Raw genomic sequence first — 15,409 nt, 5'->3', positions numbered from 1 at the left:
ATGACGCAACCAGCCCGCTGGCCGGGAGTTTGACAGCCCTGGCGTAGTGTCTCCTGCTAAGCAGGGGGTTGGACTAGAACACTTCCAGGATCCCTTCCAATTCTATTCTGTCCTGTTTTTCTGTTATATTTTATGTGACACTTCATGTCCATCCCAAAGTTTGTTTCCATTCCTCACGTTTTCCAAGACCCGTTTTAAAGTACTGGTGCCATCTCACACTTTCTCAGTTTTTCTAAGAATTGCACTTTGAAAGAAGAAGAAGAAAAGGCTCTCGGATTCCAAAAATACCTTGTTGGCTTTCCTAGTTTTGTAGGCCCCCCCATAGCTTCCCTGAAATATTTTAAGCTCTATAGTTTTGAAAAATCTTTAGAAAAAAGAGTCTTTGGTGCAGTTCCCATCTGAGAGCCTTCCCATCATTTTTTTTAATTAAAAAAAACACATTGTCAACTCCCTACCCCAAAGCAATGGTGGAGACAAGGAATCTTAAAAGCTCACAGTTGCGAAGAAAGGAAATCATTGAATCTCAACAGAAGCTGAAAGGTAAATAACAGTCCTGAAGCCTTAGCAGTCAGGTCTCCCCTCCCCTCTCCCCTCCCCCTGAATTTTTTATTGCTTATCTCTATTAATGAAGCCCCTTGTTGAGGATCTCTTGGTTTTTTTCTGCTAGATTTATAACTACCTCGACAAATACGTTGTTGGTCAGTGTTTTGCAAAGAAGGTGCTTTCAGTTGCCGTGTACAATCACTACAAGAGAATCTACAACAACATCCCTGCCAACCTGAGGCAACAAGCCGAAGTTGAGAAACAAGCTTCTCTGACTCCAAGAGGTTGGTAGAGTATTTTTACGTTGCGTTCAGGAACAGTTTGGCACAATCTTCCCTACTGTGGTCCACGTGCAAATGACTGTTTAAAAAGAAGTGCAAAGACTGTTGCTATTAATAGCTCACTTACACAAGGAGGAGATAACTGGTACTGGTTATTCCCCCCCCCCTTTTTTTTTTTGTTTAATTTTGCAAGTTAGCCCTTAAATAGTGCTTGTTTTGTTAAAACGGTTGTCCCCCTGATTAGCCCTAAGGCTTGCTTAATAACTTAAAATAAAAAATAAAATAAAATAAAGCAGAAAAAAGGTAGAAAACATCTATCTAAAAGAGGCCACAGAAAAGAAAATGAGGGGAGAATTTATTTTATTTTTTTGAAAAAAATCAAATTGAAATACAGGTTTTTTGAGGTAAAAAAAACAGATCTTCAAATGGAATGATAGCAGTCCAATTTTTTTTTACTGCATTCCTCTGTTGCAGTTTTTCTTTCTCATTTTTTAAAAATATCTTAAAAGCTGCTTTAAATATCTATATTAGTTTTCTGTACTTCCAACACATAGGAACTAACGGCTGGAATTCTTTTAGGTGTTTGCAAATAAATCCACCTTAGGAATTTATGGATACCGAATGCCGAATAGGAGGCTATTCTCTTAATGGATAAGCAGTTCAGATATCTTTGATTCTACTATAAGCAGTAATAAAAAGTGTATACGGCCAAAGCCAACACAGCTATTTTCAGCATGGCATACATACTATTATTAGCAAATTAAAAAAACAGATTAATACAAATCTTCTTTCTGGCCACAAGGAAGGACAGAAAACAGTACTACCATTTTAAAAATTCATGGAATTGTTGCGGCCACCACGAGAGTAGATGACTTTATTATTAAGGAGTGTGGTTTAATCGAAACATTTGATTTCCTATAATTATGCTGATGTTAAAAAGGGCATTAGGGATTTGCTATAATATAGAAGTAGAACTACTAAATTCTTTAGACTTCAATATGAAGGCTTCTTTGGCACTATCTGATACCACTATACAGTAATATTTTCCCATTTTTATGCCGTGTGGCAGACTGAAATCTTGGGAGGAAATCCTTTTGAATTCAGCAGAACGTTTTTTTTCTGGGTAGACTTTTATGACAGATAGTTCTCGACTTACGACCAACATTGAGTCCAAAATTGTTGCTAAGCAAGACAGTTGTTAAGTGAGTTTTGCCCCTTTCTACGACCTTCCTTGCCACCATTGTTAAGTGAATCACTGTGGTTGTTAAATTAGTCACACGGTTGTTAAGTGAATCTGGCTTCCCCATTGACTTTGCTTGTCAGAAGGTCGTAAAAGGGGATCACGTGACCTCCGGGGACACTGCAACCGTCATAAAACGTGAACCAGTTATCAAGCATCCGAATTTTGATCACATTTTTGACCATGGATTGTAAGGGTGAAAATGGCCATAAGCCACTTTTTTCAGCGCTGTTGTAAGTTCGAACGGTCACTAGATGGATGGTTGTAAATTGAGGACTACCTGCACACGATAAAATGCTCTAGACTTTTCTTTTTTTTTTTCATTGCTATTGCCATGGCAAAACTGTAGATGCTTGTATTAGCAAGTCTTCTGTGTCGTTATAAGCTGCTTTATAAAATTGTAACTTATTTCACTGGTGAGTGTATATGTGTGTGTGTGTGGGTGTGAGCATGTCTTTTCCTAGCTGTCAGTGAAGTCCGTTGTTCCATAAATCTGTATTCGGAAGAGGGCAAGAGGTGAAGAAAATGTAGTGCTTTTTAATATATTTCTATCTCTTGTCTCCATCATATTACTATTTTCATCCTGTCTCTTAGAATTAGAGATAAGAAGACGGGAGGATGAGTACAGATTTACAAGTAAGTGGTCTCTCCTCATGGCCTCCTCTGCAATATCTCCCCCCCCCTTTATTTTAACCACGAGTAGCATTTAAACTGTAGCTGTGAAGAAACATTACAACTCCATCATGTGTTCATTTTGCAAGCAGACACCTGAGCCCCATTTTCGCTGTGAAGGTGAATTTGTGTCTCAACCTTGCCACTTTTTAACCCGCAGGTGATAAAAGGGCATTGATGTGAAGAATGATTCCTCAGCATTCATATGTATACAAAGAGACCAGATTATGTATTTACCTAATTGCTTAATTTCCATGCATAAAGACACACTTATTGGCTAGTAAAGCATTTAATTGTGAACCTTTTTCTGCAGACTCCACTGGTTCTATTCAGATACAGATACTTCAGTGATGTTCAGAGCTCTGTGTTTTTTGAGAAGGTTCTCAAGTGTAATCAGAATTTGTCCTCTTTACCCCACTGTAGTAAATGTTTACTTGGGGTAAATAAACACAAAGTAAATAACAAGGAGAAAGAAAATGAATAATTCCTCAGGTTTATACCAGCTGAAATCTGTTAAGGATTTTATTTTTTTAAATATTTCCATGTAGGCTATGGAACCTATTATCCTGTTGTTGCTGTTTTCTCATTTTACATTAACGATGCCCAAACTGGAATGCGAGGACACTCCAGGGACCTGTGATGAATGAATGGAAAGGCACAAAGTTCTGAATTAATCTTTAAAAAAAGGATGCAATATTACATGTATAGGGTTGCCAGGAATATTTGGGCTTCTTAAAATGTTTCCCCTAACTTTATTGTGAAAGATTTACACGATTTGAAGAGAAACCAGAGACGTGTTTTAATTTCTTGCAGAATAAATATTTGAATGTATTTCGTAATGGCATAATGCCTAGCAGTCATTTTTGTGGAAATCTGAATTATTTATTTGGTTTAAATAGAAGATCCTTGCGTTGTTAAACCGTTTGTTAGAACTTAAATCCTCCCTTGACCTGAACCAAACGTTTGTTTGTCTGTGAGTTAGCATGTTTTGCAAGCGCAGCTGTTGTGGTTAATGAACCACGGTTAATGGCTTAGCGTTGAATGTGAACTGCACTGTTACCCCCAATTCAAACAGTCAAGGTTAAAGCAATCCATGATGTTTTGAGGTGTCTTAACTAAGCTATTGTGCGGCAAGACTGGCTTCTAATGGTCTTCTCTCTGGTAACTTTCAGGCAAATGGAAGAATGCTTGGAATTGCAAATGTGCACACCGTATGGCCCATCAAGTCACTTCATTTCTCAGTTTGTGGAATGTTTGTGTATTTCAGAACTTCTCCAGATTGCTGGCATTAGTCCGCACGGCAATGCTTTAGGGGCATCCATGCAGCAGCAGGTGAATCAACAGATGCCTCCAGAAAAACGAGGTGGCGAAGTATTAGATTCTGCCCATGATGACATCAAGCTCGAAAAAAGCAATATTCTGCTGCTTGGACCAACCGGCTCAGGTGTGTAGGCCCTGTCGGACCGTAAATCAAATTTAGAAAGTATTGTACAAAGCGCAATAAGTTAAAAATATGGGAGTTGCATAAATGTACTAGAGATATGCAGTATTACTTGAATAATAATTGCATTAGTTAACTTTATACAGAATTGTAAATAGTTATTGTTAAAATGATATACTTTTTTCTTTCTCTTTTTTATTTTAAAAACATTGTGTGGTTTTTCTTTTCTTTGACAGTGTATATATTTTTATGTTGTTTTGTTCTGTTTCTTTTTGGTCAACATTTTTAAAGCAGTAAAAGAATGAATAAAAAAACATGCAAAGTATGAAGCACATTTAGTTGAAAGCACATAAATAAATGTATAGAAAGCACATACAGTAAATGTATATTTATTTATGTACATAAACATGTACATTTAATAAAGTAAATGAAGTTTGAATAAACTGGCAGAAAGGAACAGGAGCTTTCCTGTAGCATGAGTGAGTCAGCTGGCCCTAATACTACTCAGCTGGCCTTATAGATATTTGGCAGCACATTTTTAAAGATTTTTTTCAATTCTGTGCAGCTTCCTGCATCCCTATCTCTCTGCTGCTGGACAGTCTCCCTCCCCAATTGCAAGAAGCGATTGGAAAGCTTCAGTCCACTATAGCTACAATGATACCGTTAGCCCACACAAGACAGTTTTCCACTATGCGCTGAGAAAAATAAATACCTTCCAAACTGAACAAAATTCTTCTTTAGCCCAAAATATAGGAAAAAAATGTTTATTTCTGCTGCATGAAGAATAATTGATGATGTTTTTATGATCGTGCAGTTTGCCTTTTAAATAATAGTCGCCTCTGCTTCCCTGCGTTTCTCTGCCTATAAATCATACCATCTCTTTTGCGGCTTTCTAAACACCTCTTGTTCCAGAAATCCAATTAGGATTTGCTCCTCTAAAAGCTAATTTGGATTTAATACAAAGAGCTCGTAAACCTTGTAGTTTTTTTTTTTTTTTTAATTTGATTTATATGCCGCCCTTCTCCGGAGACTCAGGGCGGCTTACAATGCGTTAAGCAATAGCCTTCATTCTTTTGTATATTTTTTTATACAAAGTCAGCTTATTGCCCCCACAAACTGGGTCCTCATTTCACCTACCTTAGAAAGGATGGAAGGCTGAGTCAACCTTGAGCCTTGGAGAGATTCGAACCAGCAGAAATTGCAGGCAGCTGTGTTAATAACAGGGTGCACTAAACCACTGTACTATCAAGGCTCTTCGTATTTATCGGGGGCCCTTCGTATTTATCGGTCAGTGATAAACAGGATTGGCATGGCTGATCAGCATAGGAGAAAGAAGTCCTCTTGAATACCAGAGTGGTAGTGATAACTTAAAGTTCAAGAACTTAGATGTGATATTAAGAATATATATATATAATTTTGATTTATATGCTGCCCTTCTCCGGAGACTCAGGGCGGCTTACAATGTGCTAAGCAATAGCCTTCATTCTTTTGTAAATTTATACAAAGTCAGCTTATTGCCCCCACAACTGGGTCCTCAATTTACCTGCCTTTGAAAGGATGAAAGGCTGAGTCAACCTTGAGCCTTGGCAAGATTCGAACCTGCAGTAATTGCAGGCAGCTGGTCTTAATAACAGGGTGCCTTAGACCACTGTACTACCAAGGCTCTTGCTATATCTACTGCTGTATATGTAGATGACAAACGTACATGACAAATCCCTGTAATTTTTTTAAAATCAGTGTGTGCTGTTAACCATGTTAATGCAGTGGTTCTCAACTTTTTCTTCACTATGGATCCCGTTTTAAATACCTTTTGTGGCCACAGACCCCCAAGACTTAACTCAAGTTTTAAATCATCACACTTTTTCAAGCCTTTGCAGACCCCCTGTGATGACATCACACACGCACCCCCCCGGAGTCCATGGACCCCAGGTTTAGAACCACTGCTATAATGTATTGGGTTGTTTTGCAGTTAGAATAATTGCAGCCCCAACTAGTAATTGTTATTTCCATGGCAAAATAAAATGCGTTTGAAACTCCAATTCTGTGATTTGCACTAACAGATTTTTTTTTTTTTAAATAACAAATAGGTAAAACTCTGCTGGCCCAGACTTTGGCCAAGTGCCTGGATGTCCCTTTTGCAATCTGTGATTGTACCACTTTGACTCAAGCTGGTTACGTCGGAGAAGATATTGAGTCTGTCATTGCAAAGCTGCTGCAGGACGCAAATTACAACGTAGAAAAGGCTCAGCAAGGTAAAACCACTTCCCGTGCTCTTCCATCAAAGCATAGCTAAGGGCTACTCCTTATGCCTGTGGAGTTTCTCAGTCATCCAGGTCATGGTTGTCCCAAAGGTGCATTTTCAAGTGGCAACTGGACTTCCTTGTTTTTTATTTGAAGATGTTTTGCTTCTCATTCATTGTTCACTTCTGAAGAGATTTTTGGCTGAGAAGAGAAAGTCTTCAAAGAAAAAAAAACAAGAAAATCTAGTTGCCTCTTGAAAAAGCACCTTTGGGTTGCACCTTATAACTGTGCTATTATTGAACCAGAATTTTTTAACGGTTTTTTTTTTTCCCGTTATCTTTGACCACCTCTTTTTATTTCAAGCGTATGTCCCAGGCAGTAGTGGGTTTCAATTTAGTTTGCTACCAGTACACTCGCGCGCATGCACAGAAGCGTCCGGGTGGGCGGAGACTCCCACCACTGCCGCTACCGGTAGCAACCCCCCACTGGTCCCAGGGAGCATTTTCTCTCCCCACCCCCCAGTCACTACCATCCTGGGGGGAGGGGGAAAAGGGGTTCCCTGTGTGCTAATTGTATTTGTGTAATTCAAAAGCTCCTCACTTCAACTGCCTCTAATTTTCAGGCATTGTTTTCCTGGACGAAGTGGATAAGATTGGCAGCGTTCCAGGCATTCACCAGTTACGGGATGTGGGAGGAGAAGGGGTTCAACAAGTAAGTATGGAGACTTTAGCTTTTCAACAATGAAGTAATTCCAGTTATTATCAAATTCCCGCCCTGATTGAGAGAAGAACCAGTTTTATTTCCCTGGGAGGTGCAAGACTGAGGCAGAAGTTATTTTCTAAGCTACCTATCAGGTTTTTCCCCCCTTCTTAACACTCTCATGGGAGTCAACACTAAAAGATGAGACACTTGGCACTGATGATGCTTATGGCAGTTCATCACTCCCCTTCATGCACCTTTATGTAGGAGAAAACCACACGCCTACCAAAACTGGCAGAGCAAGCTTCTGTACCTTGAGCAAATCCTTCACTCACTCCCACTGAAGATATTACCTAGTTGGGTAATAAAACGTCTGAGAACAACTAAGCTCAGAGAGCACAAAAGACTCCATAGTTCCCTGAGCTACACACATTTTCTACTGTTGGAACTCTCTGATTTGCCTCAAGGCCTGTTGCAGGAAACGGAAGGACAATTGTGTAATTACATTCATTCAGTGCCTGTTCGACAGGTTCCCATAGGCCCCAATTAGTCACTATTGTAAATTCCCTGAATTTGTAAGGTGTTCAGTGCATGTTTTTAAGAATGAATGTGTTGCTTAGGCCTCTCCTGTCTTTACACAGGGGTTGTTAAAATTACTGGAAGGTACCATTGTGAATGTTCCAGAGAAGAATTCCCGCAAATTACGTGGTGAAACGGTGCAAGTTGATACAACCAACATCCTCTTCGTTGCTTCTGGTGCATTTAATGGTCTGGATAGAATCATCAGCCGGAGGAAAAATGAAAAGGTAAGGAAATTGCATGCTTTAGCTGTATAAAGAATAGAACTCTGCTAATATCTTCCGGAGATCACCATTAAAAGGCAAAGGTATCATTCAGTGCAGCTCACATGGAAAAAACTAGGTTTGAGGATCATTCAGTATGGGTTCAAAGCTCTCCTGTTTTAAATGCAGTGGGTGCTGGAGTTCATTTTGGAGACCACTATTAAAAATGGGATATTGAAGCTTAAAAGGCTGTATTTTCACCCACAAATTTATTGTCAAGCATCCAGATTGCTCTAGAGCACTGATGGCTAAGCTTTTATTTATTTGTTTGTTTGTTTGTTTATTGGTTCGATTTATATGCCGCCCTTCTCCGGAGACTCAGGGCAGCTTACAATGCGTTAAGGAATAGCCTTCATACTTTTGTATATACCTGCTTAGTAGGGATTTGGGCCCCCCCCCAAGCGGTGTTCTTTTTTATACAAAGTCAGCTTATTGCCCCCACAATCCGGGTCCTCATTTTACCTACCTCGGAAGGATGGAAGGCTGAGTCAACCTTGAGCCTGGTGAGATTTGAACTTGCAGTAATTGCAGGCAGCTGGTACTACTTAACAGCGCTTTAGTCTGCTGCACCACCAAGGCTCTCTTTTTGTTGTCACGTGCCGAAAGATAATGCAATGCGCACGTGACCCCGCACATGCACATGTGACCCCCCCCTGCACATGCCCCCCCCTCCCTGTGCCCCATTTTGGGCCTGGAAGGCCTCCTGCACCAACCTGGAAGCCAAAACAGGGCACAGGAGGCCGCGTGAAGCCCCAAAATGCAATGCATGCGCCTCCTGAGCATGCATCTCGCCCCAGCACATGCGTGCGCATCCCACTCATGCACCCCATGCATGAGCGGCAAAGACCTAAAGACCAACTGGCTGGCGGGAGGCGCGCATGCATGCGTGGTGGAGCTGGACTGGAGCGACGGCTGACGTCCCCACAGAGAGGGCCCTGGGTGCCATCTGTGGCATGTGTGCCATAGGTTTGCCATCATGGCTCTAGAGTAAACAGACTGTACAATGGCCACGTTTTAGAGTATTGCAGTCTGTTTTGCTAAAAGCATAATGCAATGCATTAAATAATTATGTGTAATATCAAAGGTTTTTAAATTTTAAATATATATGTCACTTAGGGGAAAAAATAGATGTGTTATAAGAACAGGTGAATAAAGGAGGTGCTGCGCCCTTCATGAGGAGAATAAAGGTTTACAGAAATAGTCCAATTCAACATTGAAAATGTTATGCCAACTTTTTAATATTGTACATTAATTGAAACCATCAAGCATCCATTTTTTGTTGCCAGGTATTTTTCCCAGACTACCTTATACCACAAAGAGACACCAGAACGTAACAAAATTGTACACTTTTCATGTGATCAGTAGGCACTGTTTGTACAAAATTATCTAAATTATAAGCTTCCAGCCAGAAATGTCTTCAAGATGTCACGATGCCTGACAGTTTGCATCCAGCACTCTAAATATTTGTTAATTCGACAGAAGAGAATATTTGTTAATAACCATATCCTTTTTAGGAGAAATGCTGTCATTGTCTGGAAGATGAAAACTATCTTGTACTTTAGTTGCTGTAATGACTTCTTTTGGACATAAGTTGTTTATCTATGGCTTTCAGATGGAAAAATTGGATTTGAATCCTGCTGTGAAGTTTCTGGACAAGCTAATATCCAATTTAGACTGATTTGTTGATTTTGTTGAAAGCTCTCTCTAAACTTCTCATGAAAAAACAAAAGGAATGACAACAATTAAACCTCAGTTTTGCAAACCAAATAGGGGAAAACATTGAATATTACATTTGAATATCTGTGTATGTAAATTTACTAATTATATGAAGTCTATAAACATACAGTCTAATTTATAAACCGGTGGATTTTATGATTCATTAAAACAGGCTTGCCTTCATGTTCTCTCGGTTGTGTTCAAAATCTACTGAAAGGGGTTACGTACAATAGAGGATTTCCTCTATCCCATCAGTTTTGGAAAAGATCCTTAGCTAAATGCTGATTCCTACCAGATTCGCTTCGTATAATTTCCTGCATTGTATTTTCACACACCCCAAAATGAAACATTAGCTTTGGTTTTGTTATTAAAAGCAGAACGTTTTGCCTTGCAGTATCTCGGCTTTGGCGCCTCGTCAAATCTGGGGAAAGGCAGAAGAGCCGCAGCTGCCGCCGACTTAGCTAATCTGAGCAGTGAGTCCAGTTCTGAGCAAGAGATGGAAGAGAAAGACCGCTTGCTTCGGCACGTCGAAGCCCGGGATCTGATTGAATTTGGCATGATCCCTGAATTTGTGGGACGCTTACCGGTGGTCGTTCCCCTTCACAGCCTGGATGAGAAAACTCTTGTGCGGATACTTACAGAGCCCCGGAATGCAGTCATTCCCCAATACCAGGCGTTATTCAGCATGGACAAGGTTGACTTCCCTTTTGCCTCTTGGGGTGTCTTCTTACGATAGCAAGTTATTTCTTTTGGATCAAGCTTGGGTGTGCTCGTAGAGTGGATTGATTTTAAGTGAGGTTGAAGGGTAATAGAATAGAATAACAGAGTTGGAAGGGACCTTGGAGGTCTTCTAGTCCCACCCCCTGCTTAGCCTGCTTAGGTAGGAAACCGTACACCACTTCAGACAAATGGTTGTCCAATCTCTTCTTAAAAACTTCCAGTGTTGGAGCATTCACAACCTCTGGAGGCAAGTTGTTCCACTGATTAATTGTTCTAACTGTCAGGAAATTTCTCCTTAGTTCCAAGTTGCTGCTTTCCTTGATTAGTTTCCACCCATTGCTTCCTGTCCTGCCCTCAGGTGCTTTGGAGAATAGCTTGACTCCCTCTTTTTTGTGGCAGCCCCTGAGATACTGGAAGACTGCTATCATGTCTCCCGTAGTCCTTTTTTTCATCAGACTATAATTATAATCCCTTATGATTCATAATCCCCTTTTAAAGTAATATAAAAATGTAAGTATAATTTAGGTTTATCTTTATGTCTATTATTGCTGTTTTCTGTTATTTTTGACTATGCCATGACTGATGGACATCGGTTTTTCAGGGCAGCCGATCAGCATCTCCTTCTTTTGAGTTCTTATGAAGTTGTTCTTGTGTCATTACAGGCGGTCCTTGACTTACAACATTTTGTTTAGTGATGTTTTTCAAAGTTGAAACAGCACTGAAAAAAGTGACTTATGACTGTTTCCCACACTTTTTAGGACCGTTGAAGCATCCCTGTGGTCACATGACCAAATCCAGACGCTTGGGCAACTGATTCATATTTATGACGGTTGCAAAGTCCCGGGGTCACGGGATCCCCTTTTGCGACCTTCTGACAAGCAAAGTCAGTGGTGAAGCCAGATTCACTTATAACCGCCATATAATAACTACAGCGACTCACTTAACAACAGTGGCAAGAAAGGTCATAAAATGGGGCAAAATTCCTTGAACAACTCTGGCTTAGCAACAGAAATGTTGGCCTCAATTGTCATAAGCTTAAGAATGACCTGTAGTGACAGTATCTATTTTGCCTTTATGTCCATTACAATTCTCATGGGAGAGGGGGAAAAAATCAAAGCATTAGAAAATGCAGCATTCTTCAAATGTCTATAATCTTATGTCTTACAGTGTGAATTAAACGTCACGGAGGATGCTTTAAAGGCAATTGCCAGATTGGCTCTGGACCGCAAGACGGGAGCTAGAGGCCTTCGATCTATAATGGTAAGAGAGTGGCTTTTGCCCTATTGCTGCTTAATTACCGGTTATGCAGCCATTAATCCTCCATATAATAATTTTAAGTGGATGAATGCAGAATGTTTTGCACTCCCTCTCCTGTTCTGTATGTCTGTATATGAAATCTCTGGAAGTAATTGGTGAGTCAACAAAGGGACCACACTAATACAGAAAAAAACTTCCTTCTTGATAGGAGACAATTCCATGGTCATTGGTTTTTCAATTTCTTCCCTGTGAAATGAAATATATCTATAATATGAAGAGAATCCATATTTGGCTATCGTCTTAGATACAATGATGTAAAAATCTGGCTTAGGAAAAAATACATTGAAGCTTGCATGACTTCAGTAAGCAGAAGGTTTGAAAGGCAAGGGATACCTTTGTGCATTCATCCTCTCCATTTCAGGAGGGGGTGTCTGCCATGGATCAGATAAATGTATCTTTCAGTCTATGCCTATTGTCCTCATTTCCAAAACTTCTCTTTCTAAGAGCTGTCTCACCTTGCCTTGTGGCTAACAGCACTGCTTTTGGGATTGCAAGGCCAGGATTAGGAGGAAATGGTTTTATTCATAATCATGAAACCAGGGAGTAGCATTTTGGTATGTCTCCTTGGCAAGTGAACACCTCATGCAGAATCAGAGCTTGAGTGACAAGCTTTTGCACTTTCGTTCAGACCCAGAAACAGCCCAAACAACTGCCTATTGTTCAGGGGTGAAATCCAGAAGGTTCTGGAGAACCGGTAGCGGAAATTTTGAGTAGTTCGGAGAACCAGCAAATACCACCTCTGGTTGGGCCCAGAGTGGGGTGGGAATGGGGATTTTGCAGTATCCTTCCGCCAGGAGTGGAGAGGGAATGGGGATTTTGCAGTATCCTTCCCCTGGAGTGGGGAGGGAATGGGGATTTTGCAGTATCCTTCCCCTGCCACACCCACCAAGCCACGCCCACGGTAGTAAACATTTGGATTTCACCACTGCTATTGTTACATCGTCGTTAAAACAGAAATTGTGTACAGTGATTTAGAGAGGAAAAAAAAACCTGAACTCTTCTCTTCATCCCCCAACTTTAGGAAAAGTTACTGCTGGAACCCATGTTCGAAGTACCCAACTCTGACATAGTATGTGTGGAGGTGGACAAAGAAGTTGTGGAAGGGAAGAAAGAACCAGGATATGTCAGGTAAAGTTGAGTTTCAAATTAAGAGTTAGATCGGGTTGGCTGCTGACTTAGACGAAGAACTCTTTCTCGAGAGCCTTTCAGACAATTTTCTAGGTAAGCGGTTATTCTGTAATTAAGTCTAGTTGCTAAGGACAATTTAAAGGAACTATGGCAGCGATGGCGAACCTTTTTGGCACCGAGTGCCCAAAAGGTCGCGCGGAAATGTCTCACACGTGCATGCGTGCTCATCGGGGCTGCGCTCCGGAAAAGCCGAACTTCCGGGTACTAGCGCACATGTGTGGCCAATGATCAGCTGGCCAGCACGCATGTGCAGGCCGGTTTTCAGCACTGCCATGCGTGCAAAGGGATTGCGCTCCGGAAAAGCTGAACTTCCGGGTTCTGGCACGTATGTGCACCCAACAATCGGCTGGCGTGCATGTGCACACTGATTTTCGGCACGAAGGACAGCTGATTGTGGCACGCACATGCGCACTAGAAACCCAGAAGACAAACAGGAAAGGCTGAACGTGCCGGGCGACATGGCTTCTCGTGCCACTTTGGCCACGCGTGCCATAGGTTTGCCATCACGGAACTATGGAGACTATCGTTAAATGTTCATTTCGGTATTAATAAGAATTCAGCTTGTTTTCTTTTTGTTTTCTGATGAGTTCTCTTGTTTCGATAATTTCAGGCATTTGACATTACTTCCATTTCAATTCTAGGACTCCAACTAAAGATTCCTCGGAGGAAGAGTACGACTCGGGAGTAGAAGAAGAAAGTTGGGCCCGCCAAGCAGATGCCGCAAACCATTAAACAGTCAGAATGTTCTTCAGCAAAAGCACTCGGTGTGTCTGTCTTTGTTTGAGACCATACGTGGCCCTGGCAGCCTGTTGCTAACATCGGATTCCTCCTGACTATAGGACCCATGGTTGAAAACTTTGGCCTCTCTCATGGGAAATCAGATCATGAGTTTCTGTAACATCACCCTGGGTCTGTTCAGTGGACACTTGGACTAAAAATGATATAATGTTGAGAAAGTGAATTGTATATTAAGTTTTGTTCAATTAAAAAAAAAAACCACACAAAAACGTGCTTTTTAAAGTGGCTGAAGAGGGATGGTAACGCAAAATACATTTTCCCCTTTAACCCCCATTCCTAAGACGTCCCCCCCCCCCCCCGTCCCAATTAGAACCCTGTTCACTTCAGGACCTTAACATATACACTAAATACTTTAGGCAGCCTGCAGTCTTTCCTAAAACCAAGATGAAGTGAAACAAACAAACAAACAAACCACTGATCTTGTGGTTTATCACGATCGTAAAAAAAAGATTTCGGTGGTCATTGGGCAAAGGCAAATTTTCTAAGAGCTGGTTAATTTTGCTCAGTCTTAAGTTGAAATGCAGTGCTGATACCAGCAATATTTAGATAATATTTTTGCAAAGTAATTGAAAAATGGGGAAGTTATTTTATATATAAATACACAATTTTGATTATCTTGGTTTGAGGATCATTCAGTATGGGTTAAAAGCTCTCCTATTTTAAATGCAGTGGGAGCTGGAGTTTCTTGTTATGTTTATTTTGGAAACCACCATTAAAAATGGGATATTGAAGCTTAATTTTCACCCACAAATTTGTTGTCAAGCAGCCAGGTTGCTCTAGAGTAAACAGACTACAATGCCATATTTTAGAGTATTGCAGTCTGTTTTCCTAACAACATAATGCAATGCATTAAATAATTATGTGTAATACCAAAGGTTTTTAATATTTAAATATATGTCACTTAGGAAAAAATAGATGTGTTATAAGAAGAGGTGAATAAAGGAGGTGCTGTACTCTTCATGAGGAGAATAATGATTTACAGAAACAGTCCAATACAACATTGAAAATGTTACGCCAATTTTTTTTTTAACATTGTACATTAATTGAACCTACTGAAACCATCAAGCATCAGTTTTTTGGTGCCAGATATTTTTCCCAGATTACTTTACACCACAAAAAGACACCAGAACATAACAAAATTGTATATTTTTCATGTGATCAGTAGGCACTGTTTGCACAAAATTCTTATTTAAATTATAAGCTCAAATGCCGATACGGCATCCTGTTACTTTTAAATCTCTTGTTTTTCAGTTAACTTGATCCTTTAATATTTGTAAAAACATAGAAAAAGGACCGCTAATGTTCTTGATTCATTTCTGAAAATTAAAGTCTCTACCTACAAATTTGATGTCTTTCCTCTGTGTGAGATGTAAACCTGTTACCAAATTATAACCTCTGTTTTAAGCATATAATTAAACTGGTTATTATTTCAACCAGTTGGTTAAAACAAATGGAAATCTCCATCACAACCGGTAATGACTGATAGTGGATGAGGGACATCTCAATTTCAAGTTCCTCAACCTGTGTTTGGATATCAGTCATCAGGGGTGGGTATGAGTTTAAAAAGAATTGATTTTTGGTGTTCTGTAGATTTGTTGTGCACAGCTCCTCACTTTTTAATGTGACAGTATAAATCAATCAGAATAGAACTGGAAGGGACCTTGGAGGTCTTCTAGTCCAATCCCCTGCTCATGCAGGAGAACCTATACCT

General features: G+C 40.3%; 1 protein-coding gene across 4 annotated transcripts in view; it reads left to right on the top strand.

Annotated features, from left to right (window-relative positions):
• CLPX (caseinolytic mitochondrial matrix peptidase chaperone subunit X) overlaps positions 1–15,028 on the top strand; it is a 28,546-nt gene extending 13,518 nt beyond the window's left edge. For 2 of the 4 annotated variants that reach the window (XM_070953520.1, XM_070953519.1), the window contains 10 exons: positions 668–827; positions 2,659–2,700; positions 4,004–4,180; positions 6,265–6,429; positions 7,041–7,129; positions 7,759–7,923; positions 10,070–10,369; positions 11,563–11,655; positions 12,734–12,840; positions 13,542–15,028. In XM_070953520.1, the coding sequence (XP_070809621.1) occupies positions 668–827; positions 2,659–2,700; positions 4,004–4,180; positions 6,265–6,429; positions 7,041–7,129; positions 7,759–7,923; positions 10,070–10,369; positions 11,563–11,655; positions 12,734–12,840; positions 13,542–13,632 (1,389 nt within the window). In that variant the 3' untranslated portion in view covers positions 13,633–15,028. The remainder of the gene's footprint in view (positions 1–667; positions 828–2,658; positions 2,701–4,003; positions 4,181–6,264; positions 6,430–7,040; positions 7,130–7,758; positions 7,924–10,069; positions 10,370–11,562; positions 11,656–12,733; positions 12,841–13,541) is intronic. The other 2 variants (XM_070953521.1, XM_070953523.1) reach the window with 1 other exon arrangement.
• The last annotated feature ends 381 nt before the right edge of the window (positions 15,029–15,409 follow it).

This window comes from Pituophis catenifer, unplaced genomic scaffold, assembly GCF_029215685.1.
Source record: "Pituophis catenifer annectens isolate HBS135680 unplaced genomic scaffold, rPitCat1.0.hap2 SCAF_14, whole genome shotgun sequence".
In the NCBI taxonomy this organism is placed as follows: domain Eukaryota; kingdom Metazoa; phylum Chordata; class Lepidosauria; order Squamata; family Colubridae; genus Pituophis; species Pituophis catenifer.
The sequence above is the reverse complement of the archived record's forward strand: the minus strand, read 5'-3'. Positions and strand labels throughout refer to the sequence as shown.